Raw genomic sequence first — 25,579 nt, 5'->3', positions numbered from 1 at the left:
ATTACTGGTGACCGCCGGTGTTGCGGTAATAAGGCCACCGTAATAGCCCTAGTGTGTGTGTGACAAGCTATGCAACAGTTACAGCTCTATGTGCCTCAGTGTATAAAAAGGCATTTTTAGAAAGGATGGAGGAGGAGGGTGGAGTAGAGGAAGAAGGGTTGAAGAGGAGTGAGGAGAGGGGAGGAAGAGAGGAAGAACAGTGGAAAAGGAGAGAAGGTAGAGGAAGGGCAAAGGGAAGTCTTAAACTAGATCCCATATTACACTTCAAGTGTCATATAAATAATACAGAGACAGAAACATGGGGCGGCAGGGTAGCCTAGTGGTTAGAGCATTGGACTAGTAACCGTAAAGGTTGCAAGTTCGAATCCCCGAGCTGACTAGGTACAAATCTGTCATTCTGCCCCTGAACAGGCAGTTAACCCACTGTTCCTAGGCCGTCATTGAAAATAAGAATTTGTTCTTAACTGACTTGCCTAATAAAAATAAATAAAAAACATGAGAGTCTGCACAAACTCACTCTGTCACTCATACACAAACAAACACGATCCCCAACACCCAGGCGTGTAGTGCTGCCTGAGCATGACACTTTTTTAAATTTGAAAATACACGATGCTGTTAAAACTATTTCTAGTCAATTTTAAATGAATTAATTTCATTACCACAAAAATTCCTTGAAAAACGATGGAATGAAAAAACAAATATGTATAGCAGCCTAGAGGTAAATGCTGGTTTCAACCCTGTCTTCTCTCTGGTGGTGGCAAGCCTCCTTTGATAAATTTGAACTCAATGATATGTGAACGATATGTGACTACTTGGTTAAGGTGACACTGTTCCTGCCAAGGACACCCAAACCAGAGTGGCCACCGCAAAGCCCAAGGAACTTGACTCCTGCTGTAGCCCTGCTTGGGATATTTAGCTATTGGCTATTGGATAAGACACAAAGCCCATTCTACTTTGGTATGTCAGGGTGGGAAATTGGACATGTGAATTGGGCCAAGTTGGAGGTAAAAATGCATTTAGGTTATATTTTATTGAGATGCATGAATACAACACACCAAATTCTTGATTTTTAAGGCTGTTTTAAAACAAATTTCCTGCAATTCTGCGTAGTAGGCTGATGATTTATGTTCAGTAGACCTATTTGGACAATTTATTTGAACTGATAGTTCACCTCTGTTTTCTTAATATGTAATCGGGTAATTGTAAACGTGTTGAAGATAATCAAATCAAAGTTTATTTATGATACAGTGTAGTACAGCTACACAATACAATGAAATGCATATTCATAAATAAAGCTCTCCTCGCAAACAGTGCAATGAGATCAAACTATATATTTGTATTTACAGTGCATTCGGAAAGTATTTACACACCTTTTTCTACATTTTGGTACGTGACAGCATTATTCTAAAATTGATTAAAACAAATTTCCCTCATCAATCTACACACAATACCCCCAAATGAGCAAGCAAAAAAAGGGCTTTAGAAATTTTTGCAATCTAGTAAAAATGTTAAACTGAAATTCGACATTTACATACAGTGGGGCAAAAAGTATTTAGTCAGCCACCAATTGTGCAAGTTCTCCCACTTAAAAAGATGAGAGAGGCCTGTAATTTCCATCATAGGTACACTTCAACTATGACAGACAAAATGAGAAACAAAATCCAGAAAATCACATTGTAAGATTTTTAATGAATTTATTTGCAAATTATGGTGGAAAATAAGTATTTGGTCACCTACAAACAAGCAAGATTTCTGGCTCTCACAGACCTGTAACTTTTTCTTTAAGAGGCTCCTCTGTCCTCCACTCGTTACCTGTATTAATGGCACCTGTTTGAACTTGCTATCAGTATAAAAGACACCTGTCCACAACCTCAAACAGTCACACTCCAAACTCCACTATGGCCAAGACCAAAGAGCTGTCAAAGGACACCAGAAACAAAATTGTAGACCTGCACCAGGCTGGGAAGACTGAATCTGCAATAGGTAAGCAGCTTGGTTTGAAGAAATCAACTGTGGGAGCAATTATTAGGAAATGGAAGACATACAAGACCACTGATAATCTACCTCGATCTGGGGCTCCACGCAAGATCTCACCCCGGGGGGTCAAAATGATCACAAAGACCCAGACACGTTTCATCTTCAATGCCCTTGCTGATGGAAGGAGGTTTTCACTCAAAATCTCACGATTCATGGCCCCATTCATTCTTTCCTTTACACGGATCAGTCGTCCTGGTCACTTTGCAGAAAAACAGCCCCAAAGCACTAGAAAGTGTGAGCAAAAATCCCAGAACCACACGGCGAGACCTAGTGGATGACCTGCAGAGAGCTGGGACCAAAGTAACAAAGCCTACCATCAGTAACACACTATGCTGCCAGGGATTCAAATCCTGCAGTGCCAGACGTGTCCCCCTGCTTAAGCCAGTACATGTCCAGGCCCGTCTGAAGTTTGCTAGAGAGCATTTGGATGATCCAGAAGAAGATTGGGAGAATGTCATATGGTCAGATGAAACCAAAATAGAAATTTGTGTTAAAAACTCAACTCGTCTTGTTTGGAGGACAAAGAATGCTGAGTTGCATCCAAAGAACACCATACCTACTGTGAAGCATGGGGGTGGAAACATTATGCTTTGGGGCTGTTTTTCTGCAAAGTGACCAGGACGACTGATCCGTGTAAAGGAAAGAATGAATGGGGCCATGAATCGTGAGATTTTGAGTGAAAACCTCCTTCCATCAGCAAGGGCATTGAAGATGAAACGTGTCTGGGTCTTTCAGCATGACAATGATCCCAAACACACCGCCCGGGGAACGAAGGAGTGGCTTCCTAAGAAGCATTTCAAGGTCCTGGAGTCTCCAGATCTCAACCCCATAGAAAATCTTCGAAGGGAGTGGAAAGTCTGTGTTGCCCAGCAACAGCCCCAAAACATCACTGCTCTAGAGGAGATCTGCATGGAGGAATGGGCCAAAATACATTTACATTTACATTTACATTTAAGTCATTTAGCAGACGCTCTTATCCAGAGCGACTTACAAATTGGTGCGTTCACCTTAAGACATCCAGTGGAACAGCCACTTTACAATAGTGCATCTAAATATTTTAAGGGGGGTGAGAAGGATTACTTTATCCTATCCTAGGTATTCCTGAAAGAGGTGGGGTTTCAGGTGTCTCCGGAAGGTGGTGATTGACTCCGCTGTCCTGGCGTCGTGAGGGAGTTTGTTCCACCATTGGGGGCCAGAGCAGCGAACAGTTTTGACTGGGCTGCGCAGGAACTGTACTTCCTCAGTGGTAAGGAGGCGAGCAGGCCAGAGGTGGATGAACGCAGTGCCCTTGTTTGGGTGTAGGGCCTGATCAGAGCCTGGAGGTACTGAGGTGCCGTTCCCCTCACAGCTCCGTAGGCAAGCACCATGGTCTTGTAGCGGATGCGAGCTTCAACTGGAAGCCAGTGGAGAGAGCGGAGGAGCGGGGTGACGTGAGAGAACTTGGGAAGGTTGAACACCAGACGGGCTGCGGCGTTCTGGATGAGTTGTAGGGGTTTAATGGCACAGGCAGGGAGCCCAGCCAACAGCGAGTTGCAGTAATCCAGACGGGAGATGACAAGTGCCTGGATTAGGACCTGCGCTGCTTCCTGTGTGAGGCAGGGTCGTACTCTGCGGATGTTGTAGAGCATGAACCTACAAGAACGGGCCACCGCCTTGATGTTAGTTGAGAACGACAGGGTGTTGTCCAGGATCACGCCAAGGTTCTTAGCGCTCTGGGAGGAGGACACAATGGAGTTGTCAACCGTGATGGCGAGATCATGGAATGGGCAGTCCTTCCCCGGGAGGAAGAGCAGCTCCGTCTTGCCGAGGTTCAGCTTGAGGTGGTGATCCGTCATCCACACTGATATGTCTGCCAGACATGCAGAGATGCGATTCGCCACCTGGTCATCAGAAGGGGAAAGGAGAAGATTAATTGTGTGTCGTCTGCATAGCAATGATAGGAGAGACCATGTGAGGTTATGACAGAGCCAAGTGACTTGGTGTATAGCGAGAATAGGAGAGGGCCTAGAACAGAGCCCTGGGGGACGCCAGTGGTGAGAGCGCGTGGTGAGGAGACAGATTCTCGCCACGCCACCTGGTAGGAGCGACCTGTCAGGTAGGATGCAATCCAAGCGTGGGCCGCGCCGGAGATGCCCAATTTGGAGAGGAGGATCTGATGGTTCACAGTATCGAAGGCAGCCGATAGGTCTAGAAGGATGAGAGCAGAGGAGAGAGAGTTAGCTTTAGCAGTGCGGAGGGCCTCCGTGATACAGAGAAGAGCAGTCTCAGTTGAATGACTAGTCTTGAAACCTGACTGATTTGGATCAAGAAGGTCATTCTGAGAGAGATAGCGGGAGAGCTGGCCAAGGACGGCACGTTCAAGAGTTTTGGAGAGAAAAGAAAGAAGGGATACTGGTCTGTAGTTGTTGACATCGGAGGGATCGAGTGTAGGTTTTTCAGAAGGGGTGCAACTCTCGCTCTCTTGAAGACAGAAGGGACGTAGCCAGCGGTCAGGGATGAGTTGATGAGCGAGGTGAGGTAAGGGAGAAGGTCTCCGGAAATGGTCTGGAGAAGAGAGGAGGGAATAGGGTCAAGCGGGCAGGTTGTTGGGCGGCCGGCCGTCACAAGACGTGAGATTTCATCTGGAGAGAGAGGGGAGAAAGAGGTCAGAGCACAGGGTAGGGCAGTGTGAGCAGAACCAGCGGTGTCGTTTGACTTAGCAAACGAGGATCGGATGTCGTCGACCTTCTTTCAAAATGGTTGACGAAGTCATCTGCAGAGAGGGAGGAGGGGGGGGGAGGGGGAGGAGGATTCAGGAGGGAGGAGAAGGTGGCAAAGAGCTTCCTAGGGTTAGAGGCAGATGCTTGGAATTTAGAGTGGTAGAAAGTGGCTTTAGCAGCAGAGACAGAAGAGGAAAATGTAGAGAGGAGGGAGTGAAAGGATGCCAGGTCCGCAGGGAGGCGAGTTTTCCTCCATTTCCATACCAGCAACAGTGTGTGAAAACCTTGTGAAGACTTACATAAAACATTTGACCTCTGTCATTGCCAACAAAGGGTATATAACAAAGTATTGAGATAAACTTTTGTTATTGACCAAATACTTATTTTCCACCATAATTTGCAAATAAATTCATAAAAAATCCTACAATGTGATTTTCTGGATTTTTTTTCTCTTCTTATTTTGTCTGTCATAGGTGAAGTCTACCTATGATGAAAATTACAGGCCTCTCTCATCTTTTTAAGTGGGAGAACTTGCACAATTGCTGGCTGACTAAATACTTTTTTTGCCCCACTGTAAGTATTCAGACCCTTTACTTTGTTGAAGCACCTTTTGCAGCGATTACAGCCTCCAGTCATTTTGGGTATGACGCTACAAGCTTGGCACACCTGCATTTGGTTGAGTTTCTTCCATTCTTCTCTGCAGATCCTCTCAAGCTCTGTCAGGTTGGATGGGAAGTGACGCTGCACGGCTATTTTCAGTTCCCTCCAGAGGTGTTAGATCGGATTCAAGTCCGGGCTCTCGCTGGGCCACTCAAGGACATTCAGAGACTTGTCCCGAAGCCACTCCTGCGTTGTATTGGCTGTGTGCTTAGAGTCGTTGTCCTGTTGGAAGGTGAGTCTTTGAGCGCTCTGGAGCAGGTTTTCATCAAGGATCTCTCTGTACTTTGCTCCGTTCATCTTTCCCTCAATCCTGACTAGTTCCCCAGTCCTTACAGCTGAAAAACATCCCCAAAGCATGATGCTGCCACCACCATGATTCACCATAGGTATGGTACCAGGTTTCCTCCAGACATGACTCTTGGCATTCAGGCCAAAGAGTTCAATTTTGGTTTCATCGGACCACAGAATATTGTTTCTCATGGTCTGAGAGTCCTTCAGGTGCCTTTTGATAAACTCCAAGTTGGCTGTCATGTGCCTTTTAGTGAGAAATGGCCTCTGTCTGGCCACTCTACTATAAAGTCCTGATTGGTGGAGTGCTGCAGAGATGGTTGTCCTTCTGGAAGGTTCTTCTGCAGAAATGTTTTGGTACCCTTCCCCAGATCTCTGCCTCAACACAACACTGTCTTGGAGCTCTACTTACAATTCCTTCGACCTCATGGCTCAGTTTTTGCTCTGACATGCACTGTCAACTGTGGGACCTTATATACGTGTGCCTTTCCAAATCATGTCCAGTCAATTGAATTTTCCACAAGCGGACTCCAATCAAGTTGTAGAAACATCAAGGAAGTTCAATGGAAATAGGATGCACCTGAGCTCAATTTCGAGTCTCATTGCAAAGTTTCTGAATACTTCTGTGAATAAGGTATTTCTTTAAAAAATTGTAATACATTTGCAAAAATCTATTCAACTGTTTTTGCTTTGTTATTAATATGGAGTATTGCGTGTAGATTGATGAGGAAATGTATTTATTTAATCACTTTTAGAATAAGGCTGTAACATAAAATGGGAATGGGTCTGAATACTTTCCGAATGCACTGTATATTAGCATGCATTGTATATTAGCCTACAAATACCATGTAGTCGTAGGCCTTTTAGGCTATTCTGCAAATTAGTGTTTGTTTTTTCCTGAACAGGCCAAATGGCAGAGATAACATTCAGCTGTCCTTCAGCACCACAAGTTGCTTCAACTTGTTTAACATCGTTGCACGACCCTGGTGCTCCAATCGTTTAAAATAAAACTCATCATGATCTGTTGCCTACACCTAATTGTGCTATTCATCACTTATTATTAGTATTACAAATATAAGATTATCACTTCTTATAATGGTGCTCATTTAGTAAAGTTAAATCAAAGCTGAATCAATGTCTGGCAAGATCACATAATGATGAATTAGGATTTTACATAACAGAACCCAAATACCATAGCATAGTAGTTCTATAACTTTACTGTTACCCCAAAAACACCTAATTTCTAATGAGACTGTAGGATGGTTAGCTGAAGCTGAATAGCTGAATAGTCCCCTTAAAAAAAATGAATGCACCAAAACTCAACAGATTGCGCAACAAAGGTAGGATATAGACCTATGCTAGGTTTTACTGCACTGTTGGACCTAGGAACATAAGCATTTCACTACATCTGCGATAACATCTGCTATATATGTGTATGGGACCAATACAATTTTATTTGATTTTGATTTGATTGAAACAATATACAAGAAAGGCTAATAAGCACCATCTGCTCTAATTCATCTCACGAAACAGTAATTCAAGAACATGGAAATGCATAGGCTATTCCCATGAAACTGACTGAGATCAATCAAATGACTGGCATGCAGATGCAGTTAAACCGTTAAATCGTGAATATTTGTCATTCACAATTGACAATGATGATTGCCTATTTTTATATTAAGTATGCATAGGTTGAGGTAAAAAAATAAAAATATAACATTTTATTGAGACAATATGTGTGGGCATAGGCAGACATTGAAATTGGAGGATGCATTTTACGCATATTCTATAATGATAGGATATTCAATAGGCTACATCTTTCGGTACAAACTTTGATTGAGGAAATTGCCTCTCTCACTTGCTCCCTATGAGAGTCTGCATAAACACTCACACTCTCCGTCTCTCACACACACACACACACACACACACACACACACACACACACACACACACACACACACACACACACACACACACACAACACACAAACAAACCCACACAACCCCCCACACACAACACACACACACACACTGCTATCAAGTGTCCAGTCAGCACTCCAACACAGTGCTGTGTCCTATAGCCATCTTTTTAAAAAGCCACTCAAGTAGATCCTCTTTCAACAGAGACAATTTAATGTAGTAGGCCACCAGAGTCAGAAACTATGTCCCAAATGGCACCTTATTCCCTATATAGTGCACTACTTTGTGCCATATGGGCCCTGGTCAAAAGTAATGCACTATAAAGGGAATAGGGTGACTGACAGAAGGCTACTTGACACAGGGAACACTGAAAGGCACTTCTGTGAGTGTTATGGAAAGTGTTATGGACAGAGGGGCCTCTTCAAAGGAAACAATAAGAACAGAAGTAGAGAAAGCGAGAGGTCAAGAGTAGACGAGCTCCTGAATGTTTCAGCATTTTTTTTTTTACAAAAAGATAGATTTAGAGTTAGATAAACTTGGATTTTTCCACAGGAACAGGATACTTACTACCTTCCACAACATAACCTTCACTGAAAAATCTAAACTCCAGACCTACAACCTGATTTTGGACAAAATTACCTGGAAAGCTTCCTGCTACTAATGACTCTTATTCCCAAGGACTATACAGAAAATTCTCTGGCAAACCATACAGTAGATCAGCAAAAGAATCACAACAGAAACCTGAAAAAAACATCCAACCTGGAACTGAGTGAGTAATGTTTAGTCTGAAGCTACTTTTAAAGCCATGAAGAAAAATACATTATAATAATATTTTTTACTTTATAAGGACTGAATGCTAAATTAAGACTACCAAGCTTGCTAAAACAGAACAGATCCAGCTAGAATTTCAATTAGCACGGAGGTGTGAAGTGAGAGGTATCAAAGCCCTTGAGCCCAACAAGGACAGGAGAGTTCCACAGCCTTCCCCACCCAAATGCAGAGGATTTTGAAGCCCCCGCTCACTGGCCTCCCTCTGTGCAGAGGTCATTACAATAAAGTACCACTTGGATGTAAAAACCTAGAAGGCATGGAAAGAGTACAAAATAAGCTCCTCATGGACAACCCATAGACATGTTTTGCTGACTGCTACAAAAATGGGAGCGTAAGCAACTTAATCTTCCGCACAGACCATCCCATGGTATGGCACAGTTGCATATCAACACACTACCCATTGATTAACAGAAAAAAAACAGTATTTGGTAAGTATCATGCTTTATAATAAGCCTATGTTCCTCCTCATTAGTATAGCTTGAGATCAGAACTCAAATGAGAAAGAGAAAGTACTTGGTTGGAAACTCAGGATACTAGACAACAAGAACTCAGTCTGCCAATGTCAACCTGTACAAGTCTGGAACAGTATTGGTGCTGGGCAACCCCAAACGGTTTGTTGGACTTTCCCAAAATTGAAAACTAGAGAAGCTCTCTCTTGAGAAAGACTCCCCCACCCCAAGCGAGTCAGACCAGACCTCTTCATTAAACAACCCCACAGACGAACAACCCCATGCGGAAAGAACCTCCCAGCGCAGAGCACTACTCCCTCACTGAAATGAAGGATAAATGAACGCAGATGGAGGTAAGGCAGGTGGAGCTGGAACAGCAGGTGAACACACTCCAGTCAGCACAGACCAAGACAACAGTCCAGCACAACACCACCCCCTCAACCAGACCCGGAGAGCTAGAGGGGGAGAGAGACATTCCTGCACTCTGGACTGGGCTGAGACAACTTCAACAGGAGAAAGAGCAGGAGCAGAAGAAGAAGGCCCAGCGGCAGGAAAAGAACAGAGCACTAGAGGAGGTGAGAGTGCTGAAGGAGAAGGTGAGAAAGATGACATGTGACAGAGAACAACCCTTTAGAGAGCTGGCCACCCCTGCAGAGAAGCCAGCAGAACAGCCCACCTCAGATCCTGACCATAGCCTCGACATCACAGCAGGAAAGATAAATGAAAAAGCCCAAGCCCAGGGGATCTCACCCCCTCTGAGAACCCCCCCCCCCCCCCCCCACACACACACCCACTGAGGACATACACAAGCCAGATTGTACTCCTAATGGACCCCCCAAAAAAACGTTCCCTAAACACACAGTCGCTAAACTCTGGTGTCCAAACACCCAGTGCACCCTAGACCTTTTGGCTGTAGACCAAGTGGGGTCACCCAGCCACAGGCACAAATGACCTGAGAGAACAGCAGGAAAGGGTGGCCATAGCAGTCAAGGGAGTGATTGAAAAATATCATGCTACTTCCCCCAACGCACAAATGTTTTTTTCTACCATACAGTGGGTAAATGCAAGTTTTTCCCATGACTGTGCCTCAAAACCAAATGTTTACCTGGCCCACCACTCCACCCTGGACAAGAACAGCCTTTACCTTTATGACCAGGTCCACCCATACAAGACGCAGTGCCCACCTTCGCCAGGACCCTAAAGGACATCGCCCTCAACCGCAGCCCTACCACCTCACACAGGAGCAACAGATCATCAGACACCCCATCCAGACCAGCGAGACACTCTTCCAGACCTGCGGGACCCACCTACCCCCCGGACCTACACATAGATGACCCACGCCGAGAGGACCTACATCCAGACCACAGCACCACCAGCCACATTCAACCCCCCCCTCCAAATCAACCATGTCCACACCCCTCACTCCAGCAAAGAGGGCCTCAAAGTCACACATAAACCCAGGCCGTGAGCAGGCAAACAGGCCCAACTCCCACTATTACACTAGACCAAGCCAATGGCATGCTCAGCAGACTCTGATCACACTTACTGGTCTGAGGCCCAACCACACGACTAACAATATTGGACACTTTCACTATCTCATCCTGGAATATCCAAGGCCTGAGGTTATATGGGGCGGCAGGTAGCCTTGTGGTTAGAGTGTTGGGCCAATAACTGAAAGGTTGCTAGATCAAATCCCCAAGCTGACAAGGTACAAATATGTAATTCTGCCCCTGAACAAGGCAGTTAACCCACTGTTCGTAGAACATCATTGTGAATAAGAATTTGTTCTTAACTGACATGCCTAGTTAAATAAAGGTAAAACAAAAATATCTGCCTTTTGCCTAAAGAGCAACCTGTACTTCACCAAAGAAATCTGAAATACAGACATTATCATCCTTCAAGAAACATGGTATAGAGGAGATGGACCCACTGGTTGCACTCCAGGTTACGGAGAGCTGGTAGTCCCATCCACCAAACTACTGAGTGTGAAACAGGGAAAGGACACAGGGGGTATGACAATTTGGTAGAGAGCAGACCTGACTCACCCGATTAAAGTAATCAAAACAGGAATGTTTTCATTTGGCTAGAAATTAAGAAGGAAATGATCTCAACAGAGACAAATGTCCTCCTGTGTGATACCTATATCCACCCACTAGAATCCCCATACCATCCTAGATTGTGAAATCAATCATTTCCAGGCCCAGGAACATGTACTAGTCTGTGGCGACCTACATGCCAGAACTGGAAAATAACCTGACACGCTCAGCATACAGGGGGACAAACCTACCTGGAGGTGAACGCATTCCCTCCCCCATAGGCACAACTATGACAACATAAACAACAACAATGGTTCACAACTCCTGCAGCTCTGTTGCATGCTGGGTCATGTACAGTCATTGGCAGACTTTGAGGGGACTCCTACGGTAGGTACACCTATACCTCATCTCTTAGCAGTAGTACTGTAGACTATTTTATCGTTGACCTCAACCCAGAGTCTCTCAGAGCGTTCACAGTCAGCCCACTGACACCCATATCAGTTGACAGCAAAATCACAGTCTACTTGAACAGAGCAATACCCAATCATGAGGCATCAAAGCCAAAGGAAATGAATAATATTAAGAAATGCTATAGATGGAAATAAAGTAGTGTAGAAACCTACCAAATAACAATTAGGCAACAACAAATTCAATCCCTTTTAGACAACATCCTGGACAAAATGTTTCACAGTAATAGTGAAGCTGTAAACTTGGAAGTAGAAAACCTAAACAGTATATTTGACCTCTCTGCTTCCCTTTCAAATTTACACATTGCAAGCAGACAACCTAAGAAAATGAACAATGACAAATGGTTTGATGAAGAATGCAAAAACCTAAGAAAGGAATTTAGAAACCTATCCAACCAAAAATATAGAGACCCAGTAAACCTGAGCCTACGCCTTCACTATGGTAAATCCCAAACGCAATACAGAAATACACTATGGACAATAAGGAACAACACGTCAGAAATCAGCTCAATGTAATTGAAGAATACATAGAATCAAACTACTTCTGGGAAAATTCGAACACACTAAACGAACAACAACACAAAGAGTTATCTATCCAACATGGAGATGTATGGATAAACCACTTCTCCAATCTTTTTGGCCCTCTAACAAAGAAAAAACAGCAGAAACATATACAGGATCAAATGCAAATCTTAGAATAAACTATTAAAGACTACCAGAACCCACTAGATTCTCCAATTACATTGAATGAACTACAGGACAAAATAGAAACCCTCCAAGCCAAAAAGGCCTATGGTGTTGATGGTATCCTAAATGAACTGATAAAATATACAGACCACAAATTCCAGAATTTCCGAAAGATATAACGTTAACCATTGAGAACTGCAAATATGTTGCTACTGGTATCAATAACATTGCTGCCTTTAATTTTTCAGGTGCTACAAAGGTCAGTGGGAAAAAGTTGTGATGGACTACTTTCTGGAGGACAATCGTGCCATGCTGACTCTGAAAATGAATCAGACGATGAGGAAATCCCTGATTGGGGTAAAAACATTTTCACAGAAAAAGACATTGTAGTCTTCTGATGACAGTGATGGGGAAGAAACGGCAATCAACAGTGTTGTTGTCCCGGAAGAAGTTGACCTACGTGTATGAAGTGTGTGTAACGTTAGTATCTGGAATTTGTCTTTCAGCATCAGTAGAACACGCCTGACTCTCCTCCACCAGTCATACAAGGTGAATGGTCTAATGCCTCCCATCAAAAAGAGAGATGGCCCAAGTAAACAAAGGTTACACCTGAAGCATGAGGACCTGCAGCGAGTGGTGAACTTCAACAACTACGCAGAAGATAATGTGATAGTACTACCAGGGCACCACCCAGGACACAAACACTTTGGTGGAAAGCTGCTGCCATCCCATGTGACGAAAGCAGCAGTGTAGTGTCTTTACAAGGAATCTATCACACCACTTGGCATGTTAAGCATAAACACATTTTGAATATTTAATTGACATGATTGGCACAACTTTTATTGATCTCACATTATTTCTATATTTTCCAGAGTTACGTGTAGTCTTCCTTCAGGAGTCTGTGGAGAAAACTTCTGCCCCACATCACAAGCACTAAGCCCAGGACAGACCTGTGCTGGCATTGCCAGAGGAACAACTATCAGGTCTTCATATCTGACAATCTACCAGAAGCTGAAGAAGCAAGAGCAGCATCTCCTGTTTGTTCAGAGTGAGTGGTCTGTTTACCAGAAGATGTTTGCTAACTGCCAGCCAGTCAATACCTGCAGTTGTCTCATCAGGATGCATTACAGATGTCTCAGCCTCCAGTAATTATGCCTCAGTAGTTTGTGTCGGGGGGCTAGGGTCAGTTTGTTATATCTGGAGTACTTCTCCTGTCTTATCCGGTGTCCTGTGTGAATTTAAGTATGCTCTCTCTAATTCTCTCTTTCTCTCTTTCTTTTTCTCTGAGGACCTGAGCCCTAGGACCACCTGGCATGATGACTCCTTGCTTTCCCCAGTCCACCTGGCCGTACTGCTGCTCCAGGTTCAACTGTTCTGCCTCCGGCTATGGAACCCTGACCTGTTCACCGGATGTGCTACCTGTCCCAGACCTGCTGTTTTCAACTCCCTAGAGACAGCAGGAGCGGTAGAGATACTCTTAATGATCGGCTATGAAAAGCCAACTGACATTTACTCCTGAGGTGGGGACTTGCTACACCCTCGACAACTACTGTGATTATTATTATTTGACCATGCTGGTCATTTATGAACATTTGAACATCTTGGTCATGTTCTGTTATAATCTCCACCCAGCACAGCCAGAAGAGGACTGGCCACCCCTTACAGCCTGGTTCCTCTCTAGGTTTCTTCCTAGGTTTTGGCCTTTGTAGGGAGTTTTTCCTAGCCCCCGTGCTTCCACACCTGCATTGATGGCTGTTTGGGATTTTAGGCTGGGTATCTGTACAGCACTTTGAGATATCAGCTGATGTAAGAAGGGCTAGTATAAATACATTTGATTTGATTTGATACCCTGCACAAATCTCCCATTTTACCACCACCTAAGCACCCACAGAACATCACTTTGCCTCCACCATGCTTGACAGATGGTGTCAAGAACTCCTCCAGCATCTTTTTGTTTTTTCTGCATCTCCCGAATGTTCTTTTGTGATCCGAACACCTCAAACTTAGATTTTAATAAATAACACTTTTTTCCAATCTTCCTCTATCCAGTGTCTGTATTATTTTGCCCATCTTAATCTTTTCTTTTTATTGGCCAGTCTGAAATATGGCCTTTTCTTACAGTATATATATATATAAGGGAGGCAGGCAAATACACTTCACTGAGCTGTGCAAAGACAGATTTACAGGGGTGAGACAATTAATCGTAATTTATCTTGATGTTATTTTGTTGTTTGCAGGTATACTATCCTTCTGATTGATTGAAGGCATGTCATCCAGCGAAGGCAGCAGTGCAGTCATCAACTACATGCACCATTTCTTCACCAACTACGGAGTTGGGGAAACACGTGTGGACATGAATTGTGATCACTGAGGTTGCCAAAACGATACGTTTGTGCTCTGGTACTGTGCCTGGCGGACAATGCACAAGCTCCACCACAGTCTGGACCTTCACTTCCTGATCACAGGCCACACCAAGTTTGCCCCCGACCTGTGCTTCGTCCTCATCAAGCAGCCCTCAAGAAAGACCAGAGTGAACACTTTGTCTGAGATTGCTGGTGTTGTGAAGGACAGCACTGTGACGGGGGTCAACATCCCACAGCTGGTTGGACTGGATGGAACAGTGCTGGTGGAAAGGCATGGCTGGCAACAACACCTGACTCCGAATTTAAGTACATTTTAGTCATTTCATTTACTTTTGATACTTAAGTATTTTTTAAACCAAATACTTTTAGATGTTTACTCAAGTACTATTTTACTGGGTGACTTTTACTTTTACTTGAGTCATTTTCTATTAAGGTATCTTTACTTTTACTCAAGTATGACAATTTAGTACTTATTCCACCACTGGTTAGGGCTGGGGGTTATAGCATTTCTTTCACATGACCCATCAATTTAGACAAGTGTATCTGGGTAAGCGCCATCTAATATTTATAAATTATTTTTATCTGGACACTTTGCTTACCTGGATTTTTTCCATTTTGTTGGCTACTACTTTTACCACTTTTAGTATTAATCTTTACTACACTATTCACTGTTTAGAACATGACCTCACATGGGGGGCTGGCTTAAGAGGGTGTGAACAATGCTGAATGGGTGTAGACAAAGAAAAGCTCTCCAGTAGGTACCAAAACATTCTAAGGCCCTTTTCTCAAAAGTTAGTTTTTCATGTATATCAACTTTCAAAGCAGAATTACTTTCCCATTATTCCTCAAACCTGCAGTGTATGATATACCATTTTCTAGCTCTGAGTCTCTACTTTTAACAAATGTAAAGAACCATTTCAAATGTTGCTACATAAGACCAATTTGAGCTGGTCAGTCACATGCAAAGTCTTTTCATGCTTTGTTGATTTCAAAAAAGCTTTTGACTCAATTTGTCATGAGGGTCTGCTATACAAATTGATGGAATGTTGTGTTTTGGGAAAACATCCGACATTATAAAATGTATGTACACAAACAAGTGTGTGGTTAAAATTGACAAAAAACACCCATTTTTTTCCACAGGGCTGTGGGGAGAGACATGGATGCAGCTTAAGCCCCATCGTCCTCAACATATTTATCTACTAATTGCGATGGCACTGCAACAGTCTGCAGCACTCGGCCTCACTCTACTAAAATCTCAAGTCAAATGTCTACTGTTTGCTGATGATCTGGTGCTTTGGTCCCCAATCAAGGAGGGCCTACAGCAGCATCTAGATCTCTGCAGAGTTTCTGTCAGACCTGGGCCCTGACAGTAAATCTCAGTGAGACAAAAATAATGATGTTCCGAAAAAGGACCAGTTGGCAGGACCACAAATACACACCGGTGCCCTAGAGCACACAAAAAACTATACATACTGCGGCCTAAACATCAGCGCCACAGGTAACTTCCACAAACCTTCTTCTACGCCATTAAAAGGAACATAAAAGTTGACATACAAATTAGGATCTGGCTAAAAATACTGCATGCAGAACTCTGTAAAAATGTTCTCCGTATACAACGCAAAACCCCAAATAATGCATTCAGAGGAGAATTAGGCTGATCCCAGAGAAAGATCAAAATCCAGAAAAGAGACGTTAAATTCTACAACCACCTAAAAGCGATTCCCAACCCTTCCATTACAAAGCCATCACCTACAGACATATGAACCTGGAGGAGAGTCCCCTTAGCAAGCTGGTCCTGGGGCTCTGTTCAGAAACACAAACAGGCCCCGCAGAGCCCCAGGACGGCAACACAATTAGACACAACCAAATCACGAGAAAACAAAAAGATAATTACTTGACAAACTGGAAAGAATTAACCAATAAAACTGAGCAAACTAGAATTCTATTTCACCCTAAACAGAGAGTACACAGTGGCAGAATACCTGACCACTGTGACTGATCCAAAATTAAGGGGAGCTTTGACTGTGTACAGACTCAGAAAAGGGCAACCATTGAAGAACAAACACCATTGTAAATACAACCCATATTTATCTTTATTTATTTTACATTGTGTACCTTATTTGCACATTGTTACAACACTGTATATAGACATAATATGGCATTTGAAATGTCTTTATTATTTTTGAACTTTCGTGAGTGTAATTTTTATTGTTCATTTTGTATTGTTTATTTCACTTTTGTTTATCTATTTCACTTGCTTTGTTTAATGTAAATATATGATTCCCATTCCAATAAAGCCCCTTAAATTGAAATGTAATTGAATTGAGGAGGCTCATTGTCCTGATTAGCTATGTTTGGTGTTGTTATTGTTTGGGCTGTTATTGTTGACAGCTTAGACTTCCAAGTTCACTCTGCATGGCCTGCATCAGATGCAACAAATTGTTGGTGAAAACTATGCTGCTTTCCACTTTTCTGTGTATCACTCTGTGTGTGTGCATGTGTGTGTTGTCACAGGTACTTACTGCACAGACTTTGAGGACTGGGACCTGAACTTGCTGAACTCCCCTGGAGCAGTCCACTCAGTCCCCAGCTGTAACATACAGGAGAGAAAGATTTAGAAGAGTGTGGGAGACGGGGAGGAGAGAAAGGCAGAAAAAAAGATAGAGGGAGAGAGAGAGACAGAGAGGAAGGAAGGAAAGATATGTAGAGGTAGAGCAAGGGAGAGGAAAGAGAGGTGTACAAAAACTAAAGAAGAAAATGATAGAGCAAGCATAAAAACATGAACATAATATACTTGGTTGTACATTGAGTATACAAAGCATTAAGAACCACTCATCTTTCCATGACATAGACTGACCAGGTGAATCCAGGTAAAAGCTATAAACCTTTTTTGATGTCACTTGTTAAATCCACTTCAATCAGTGGTTCCTCCTTTAAAAGTTGCATCATACTGCGGCACACCTTGAGGACTGCCGCAGCATTCTGTGGTACGTCATTTAATTGTCAGACATTTTTTCTGTTAATACAAGTTAGTGCTAGTTTGACCACCAGAGGGCATCTTTGAGAACCATTCGATAGTCTTCCATATTGCAAGCTTGCGGGAGACCGGGGTTCAATTGTCCGACTGGGAGGAAGGAGTAGGCTGTCCTTGTAAATACGAATTTGTTCTTAACTGATTCCATATATGTTATTTCATAGTTGTGATGTCTTCACTATTATTCTACAATGTAGAAAATAGTAAAAATATAGACAAATCCTGGAATGAGTAGGTGTGTCCAAACTTTCGACTGGTAATTTGATTAATTTTATGGTGTTTCTATTCCATGAAAAATGAAAAACCTTCTGGGTTTCTCTTAGGATGGAATGGAAAATATGGTGCTGTACAACGTGATGGTCGGCAGTACAGTTCCGGGGTACTTAGCTAAAGAATAACTGTGTTAGAATTTTAAAAAACAAAGCTTAATCATGCTCTCTCTCTATCCTTCTGTCTCTCGTCTGCAGGTATGTTTTGATGTTAGAGAGGAAGCCAGTCCCGTCATCGCCACCTTACCCGCTCTTAAGATAACCTTTGGGCTGACTGGGAGCCCAAGGCTGGTTAGGAGACACCGCAAGAGACACTATGTAATTGTGATGGACTGAGAAAATATTAGGGTAGCACTGTAATTCATTAATCATATGCTATCTTCTTCACGGTGTAGTGTGTTACTAATGGTTTTCTTTGAGACTGTGGTCCCAGCTCTCTTCAGGTCATTGACCAGGTCCTGCCGTATAGCTCTGGGTTGATCCCTCACATTCCTCATGATCATTGATGCCCCACGAGGTGAGATCTTGCATGGAGCCCCAGACCGAGGGTGATTGAACGTCATCTTGAACTTCTTCCATTTTCTAATAATTGCACCAACAGCTGTTGCCTTCTCACCAAGCTGCTTGCCTATTGTCCTGTAGCCCATCCCAGGCTTCTTAAAGAAAAACTAACAGGTCTGTGAGAGCCGGAATTCTTACTGGTTGGTAGGTGATCAAATACTTATGTCATGCAAAAAAATGCAAGTGAATTACTTAAAAATCATACAACGTGATTTTCTGGATTTTTGTTTTAGATTCTGTCTCTCACAGTTGAAGTGTACCTATGATAAAAATGACAGACCTCTACATGCTTTGTAAGTAGGAAAACCTGTAAAATCGGCAGTGTATCAAATACTTGTTCTCCCCACTGTATATCAGGGATGGGTAACTGGTGGCCCGCGGGACGCATGCCCCCCCCCCCTCCCACCCCTCCTTTGCCCTCAGAACAGCCTCAATTTGTCGGGGCATTAAAGCCTTCCACAGGGATGCTGGCCCATGTTGACTCAAATGATTCCCACAGTTGTGTTGTATCATTACACACACACACACACACACACACACACACACACACACACACACACACACACACACACACACACACACACACACAGTGATGGAGGAATGAAGTTGTATTATTCAAAGCAGAGCTCTCTTAAGCTCCTCTCAAGCATTCACTCACTGCATTCCAAATGGAACTCTAATTCCTATATAGTGCACTACTTTTGACTAGGGCCCACACCTCTGTCTGTGTCCTTGATGGCTTAAACCTGATCACCAGTCTTGGCATCGTGAATGAAAAACTTCATTACAGGGCAGAGGATGAAGAATTGTGCCACTGGTACAACCAAGGTAAATTAACGGAAGAACAAACTGGAGGGATATGAGAATGTTTTCGGGCCACGTTTGGAGGACAGTGAACTGGTTCATATCAAAAATACTTTTCTATGCATGCATTTGTTATTGGGACCCCATTCACTCCATATAAACCGGTATGCTGTCACTACTAGCAGTAGATCTGTTATACAATTGTTATAGCAATAGCATAATATTCACAATAGCAGTTACAGCATGTTTTTTTGCAATCCTCTCCACCAACTCATACTAGCACTCTTATAAAATAGCATGTCATTAAATAGTAGTATATGAGCTAAGAGCCCATTCCCTCCCTCCCAGCTTCCCTCACCTTTAGCTCTTACTGTATGCTGCATGGTTGAGAGACGCATCTATTTTTTTATTTAACCTTTATTTAACTAGGCAAGTCAGTTAGGATCAAAATCTTATTTACAATGATGGCCTACATTGGCCACGACGCTGGGCCAATCGGGCACTGCCCTATGAGACTCCCAATCACAGTCGGTTGTGATACAACCTGGTTTCAAACTGAGATGCTGTGCCTTGGACCCCTTCGCCACTCGGGAGCCAAATAAGAGAGGGAGTGTGATGGAGAATAGGAGAGAAAACCACAGGGGATCACTTCTTCCTCCAGAATACTGACAAAATGATTTGTTTTATTTAAAGGGGACAATGCACATTAATCAACATCAATATTACAATAATGCAACATCCATGTAAATGTAGAAAAAATAATTGTGCCGAGGTTAGCCAAAGCTAATTTGCCCCTGTAGTCGCAGGGCAGGTGAGGTCAATTACACAGCCACAATACAAATACTGACTAAAACAAAATGGAAATACATTACATCCAAAAATATATCATTTTAACAACATCAACAACAACACTATCATCAACTGTCGTATTACATATACTGGGGGAGACATTTACATTTACATTTAAGTCATTTAGCAGACGCTCTTATCCAGAGCGACTTACAAATTGGTGCTTTCACCTTATGACATCCAGTGGAACAGCCACTTTACAATAGTGCATCTAGGTCTTTTAAGGGGAGGGGGGTGAGAAGGATTACTTTATCCTATCCTAGGTATTCCTTAAAGAGGTGGGGTTTCAGGTGTCTCCGGAAGGTGGTGATTGACTCCGCTGTCCTGGCGTCGTGAGGGAGTTTGTTCCACCATTGGGGGGCCAGAGCAGCGAACAGTTTTGACTGGGCTGAGCGGGAACTGTACTTCCTCAGTGGTAGGGAGGCGAGCAGGCCAGAGGTGGATGAACGCAGTGCCCTTGTTTGGGTGTAGGGCCTGATCAGAGCCTGGAGGTACTGAGGTGCCGTTCCCCTCACAGCTCCGTAGGCAAGCACCATGGTCTTGTAGCGGATGCGAGCTTCAACTGGAAGCCAGTGGAGAGAGCGGAGGAGCGGGGTGACGTGAGAGAACTTGGGAAGGTTGAACACCAGACGGGCTGCGGCGTTCTGGATGAGTTGTAGGGGTTTAATGGCACAGGCAGGGAGCCCAGCCAACAGCGAGTTGCAGTAATCCAGACGGGAGATGACAAGTGCCTGGATTAGGACCTGCGCCGCTTCCTGTGTGAGGCAGGGTCGTACTCTGCGGATGTTGTAGAGCATGAACCTACAGGAACGGGCCACCGCCTTGATGTTATTTGAGAACGACAGGGTGTTGTCCAGGATCACGCCAAGGTTCTTAGCGCTCTGGGACGAGGACACAATGGAGTTGTCAACCGTGATGGCGAGATCATGGAACGGGCAGTCCTTCCCCGGGAGGAAGAGCAGCTCCGTCTTGCCGAGGTTCAGCTTGAGGTGATGATCCGTCATCCACACTGATATGTCTGCCAGACATGCAGAGATGCGATTCGCCACCTGGTCGTCAGAAGGGGAAAGGAGAAGATTAATTGTGTGTCGTCTGCATAGCAATGATAGGAGAGACCATGTGAGGTTATGACAGAGCCAAGTGACTTGGTGTATAGCGAGAATAGGAGAGGGCCTAGAACAGAGCCTGGGGGACACCAGTGGTGAGAGCACGTGGTGAGGAGACGGATTCTCGCCACGCCACCTGGTAGGAGCGACCTGTCAGGTAGGACGCAATCCAAGCGTGGGCCGCGCCGGAGATGCCCAACTCGGAGAGGGTGGAGAGGAGGATCTGAAGGTTCACAGTATCGAAGGCAGCCGATAGGTCTAGAAGGATGAGAGCAGAGGAGAGAGAGTTAGCTTTAGCAGTGCGGAGCGCCTCCGTGATACAGAGAAGAGCAGTCTCAGTTGAATGACTATTCTTGAAACCTGACTGATTTGGATCAAGAAGGTCATTCTGAGAGAGATAGCGGGAGAGCTGGCCAAGGACGGCACGTTCAAGAGTTTTGGAGAGAAAAGAAAGAAGGGATACTGGTCTGTAGTTGTTGACATCGGAGGGATCGAGTGTAGGTTTTTTCAGAAGGGGTGCAACTCTCGCTCTCTTGAAGACGGGAGGGACGTAGCCAGCGGTCAGGGATGAGTTGATGAGCGAGGTGAGGTAAGGGAGAAGGTCACCGGAGATGGTCTGGAGAAGAGAGGAGGGGATAGGGTCAAGCGGGCAGGTTGTTGGGCGGCCGGCCGTCACAAGACGCGAGATGTCATCTGGAGAGAGAGGGGAGAAAGAGGTCAGAGCACAGGGTAGGGCAGTGTGAGCAGAACCAGCGGTGTCGTTTGACTTAGCAAACGAGGATCGGATGTCGTCGACCTTCTTTTCAAAATGGTTGATGAAGTCATCTGCAGAGAGGGGAGGAGGGGGGAGGAGGATTCAAGAGGGAGGAGAAGGTGGCAAAGAGCTTCCTAGGGTTAGAGGCAGATGCTTGGAATTTAGAGTGGTAGAAAGTGGCTTTAGCAGCAGAGACAGAGGAGGAAAATGTAGAGAGGAGGGAGTGAAAGGATGCCAGGTCCGCAGGGAGGCGAGTTTTCCTCCATTTCCGCTCGGCTGCCCGGAGCCCTGTTCTGTGAGCTCGCAATGAGTCGTCGAGCCACGGAGCGGGGAGGGGGAGGACCGAGCCGGCCTGGAGGATAGGGGACATAGAGAGTCAAAGGATGCAGAAAGGGAGGAGAGGAGGGTTGAGGAGGCAGAATCAGGAGATAGGTTGGAGAAGGTTTGAGCAGAGGGAAGAGATGATAGGATGGAAGAGGAGAGAGTAGCGGGGAGAGAGAGCGAAGGTTGGGACGGCGCGATACCATCCGAGTAGGGGCAGTGTGGGAAGTGTTGGATGAGAGCGAGAGGGAAAAGGATACAAGGTAGTGGTCGGAGACTTGGAGGGGAGTTGCAATGAGGTTAGTGGAGGAACAGCATCTAGTAAAGATGAGGTCGAGCGTATTGCCTGCCTTGTGAGTAGGGGGAAGGTGAGAGGGTGAGGTCAAAAGAGGAGAGGAGTGGAAAGAAGGAGGCAGAGAGGAATGAGTCAAAGGTACACGTGGGGAGGTTAAAGTCGCCCAGAACTGTGAGAGGTGAGCCGTCCTCAGGAAAGGAGCTTATCAAGGCATCAAGCTCATTGATGAACTCTCCGAGGAACCTGGAGGGCGATAAATGATAAGGATGTTAAGCTTGAAAGGGCTGGTAACTGTGACAGCATGGAATTCAAAGGAGGCGATAGACAGATGGGTAAGGGGAGAAAGAGAATGACCACTTGGGAGAGATGAGGATCCCGGTGCCACCACCCCGCTGACCAGAAGCTCTCGGGGTGTGCGAGAGCACGTGGGCGGACGAAGAGAGAGCAGTAGGAGTAGCGGTGTTGTCTGTGGTGATCCATGTTTCCGTCAGAGCCAAGAAGTCGAGGACTGGAGGGAGGCATAGGCTGAGATGAACTCTGCCTTGTTGGCCGCAGATCGGCAGTTCCAGAGGCTACCGGAGACCTGGAACTCCACGTGGGTCGTGCGCGCTGGGACCACCAGATTAGGGTGGCCGCGGCCATGCGGTGTGGAGCGTTTGTATGGTCTGTGCAGAGAGGAGAGAACAGGGATAGACAGACACATAGTTAACAGGCTAGAGAAGAGGCTACGCTAATGCAGAGGAGATTGGAATGACAAGTGGACTACACGTCTCGAATGTTCAGAAAGTTAAGCTTACGTAGCAAGAATCTAATTGACTAAAATGATTAAAATGATACAGTACTGCTGAGGTAGGCTAGCTGCGTTGTTGACACTACCCTAATCAAGTCGTTCCGTTGAGTGTGAAGTTTCTACAATGCTGCTTTTCGAGGGCTAGCTGGCTAGCTAGCAGTGTTGGTTACGTTACGTTGCGTTAGGAGAACGACAATAGCTGGCTAGCTAACCTAGAAAATCGCTCTAGACTACACAATTATCTTTGAAACAAAGACGGCTATGTAGCTAGCTATGTAGCTAGCTACGATCAAACAAATCACACCGTTGGGACTGTAATGAAATGAAATGAAAATGTGATACTACCTGTAGAGCGAGCGGAATCGACCGGAATGCGAAAGTTCTATTCAGTAGACGTTGGCTGGCTATTGGCTAGCTAGGAGTGTCTCCTACGTTAAGGACGACAAAATAGCTGGCTAGCTAACCTCGGTAAATTAAGATAATCACTCTAAGACTACACACTCTAACTACACAATTATCTTGGATACGAAGACAGCAAAGACAAGTATGTAGCTAGCTAATACTACACTAATCAAGTCGTTCAGTTGAGTGTGATAGTTACTACAGTGCTACGGTAGCCGGTGAACGTATGCTAGCTGGCTAGCTGCTAGGCAGATAGGAGGACGACGAAATACGATAATAACGCAATTATCACTCTAAGACTCCACACTCTAAACTACACAATTATCTTGGATACGAAGACAGCAAAGACAACTATGTAGCTAGCTAACACTACACTAATCAAGTCGTTCAGTTGAGTGTGATAGTTACTACAGTGCTACGGTAGACGGTGAACGTGTTGGGCAGATAGGAGACGACGAAATACGATAATTACGCAATTATCTTTGATACAACGACGACTATGTAGCTAGCTAAGAAGAAATTGCTAAGATTAGACAAATCAGACCGTTGTACTATAATGAAATGTAATGAAAAAGTTATACAACCTGCAGACCGAAGCGCGGATGCGACCGGCTCGCTCCAACCCGGAAGTAGACCAGATGCTGCTGGAAGTGGTGTTGGAGGGCCAGTAGGAGGCACCCTTTCCTCTGGCCTAAAAAAATAATATCCCTATGCCCCAGGGCAGTGATTGGGGACATTGCCCTGTGTAGGGTGCCATCCTTCGGATGGGACGTTCAATGGGTGTCCTGACTCTCTGTGGTCACTAAAGTTCCCATGACACTTATTGTAAGAGTAGGGGTGTTAACACTAGTGTCCTGACTAAATTTCCAGTCTGGCCCTCATGGCACCTAATCATCCCCAGTTTACAATTGGCTCATTCATCTTCTCTCCTCTGTAACTATTCCCCAGGCCGTTACTGTAAATGAGAGTGTGTTCCCATTTAAATAATGGTTCAATAAAAATAAAAACAGGAAGCAGAGATAATGTGTATAGATTTGAGCCATGTTTTCTATTTAAATGTAAAAGCACAATAATCAGTGCTTTTGTTTTCTATTTAAATGTAAAAGAGAAGTGAAAAAGAAAGGATGAGATTAAACAGATGAGAAATGAGAGATCGAGAGAGACTGCCTGCCAGGAGCCTCTACGAGATGCCGGACTCATGAGGCTCCCCAGCGCCTCCTCTCTGCCCCACAGTCGCATCCCAGCCCATTAATTTCCTCAACCAGCCGAGGAAACTAACTAGAACCCTGCTGTTGCTGATCCGTAATGAAAGAATAAGGCCAGGATCACAGCGGGCTCAGCTTTAATTGTTAGTGTTGGCATTCTCTCTGGTTTGGAAGCAGGGGAGGGCACATTTTGTGGTGTGGTAACTGATCCCCCCCTTCTTAGTTCGTACACAGAGAGAGAGAGAGAGCTTATTTCTGGGCTGCTGTTTTGGTCTGACAGGAACACACACAGAGAAATACACAGAAACACACAGAAATAATTAACGCAGGCACACACAGACACACAGAGATAGATATGGCTACTAAATATGGCTACTAAACAGCAAGCTATAACATTACAACCAGCCATCTAAAGCTAGGTTTACTAGCAAATGTTAGCACATGACTGAAGTTGGCTAGCTAGTTAACCTGGCACCTGCTAACTTGTTACTATGCGCCAGGCCTCCCATTGTAACTTTTTAGCAAATGTGTAACATCAGCAACTTTAAATAATTTTACTAGCTAGCTATGTAACATCATTGATGAGCGTTGACATTGGTTATGATTATGACCGTGGATGCATTTCAAAATCACAAAATTATAGGCATAGATTTCCAAACAGTTGTAAAAAGCAATTATTGGCTATCCAGGAAGCTAGCTAGCAAAGTTTACTAGCTAACAGTGAGGAGAAACAATAATGCAACAATCTAACGG

The 25,579-nt window shown here is 44.5% G+C and overlaps 1 protein-coding gene across 1 annotated transcript in view; it reads right to left on the bottom strand.

Moving 5' to 3' along the window:
- b4galnt4a (beta-1,4-N-acetyl-galactosaminyl transferase 4a) overlaps positions 1 to 25,579 on the bottom strand; it is a 471,729-nt gene that overhangs the window by 117,487 nt on the left and 328,663 nt on the right. The window contains 1 exon segment of the mRNA XM_029668828.2: positions 16,959 to 17,026. Within this exon segment, the coding sequence (XP_029524688.2) occupies positions 16,959 to 17,026 (68 nt within the window).

The sequence above is a fragment of the Oncorhynchus nerka genome, linkage group LG9a (assembly GCF_034236695.1).
Source record: "Oncorhynchus nerka isolate Pitt River linkage group LG9a, Oner_Uvic_2.0, whole genome shotgun sequence".
NCBI lineage: Eukaryota > Metazoa > Chordata > Actinopteri > Salmoniformes > Salmonidae > Oncorhynchus > Oncorhynchus nerka.
This window is presented reverse-complemented; position numbering and strand designations above follow the sequence as displayed.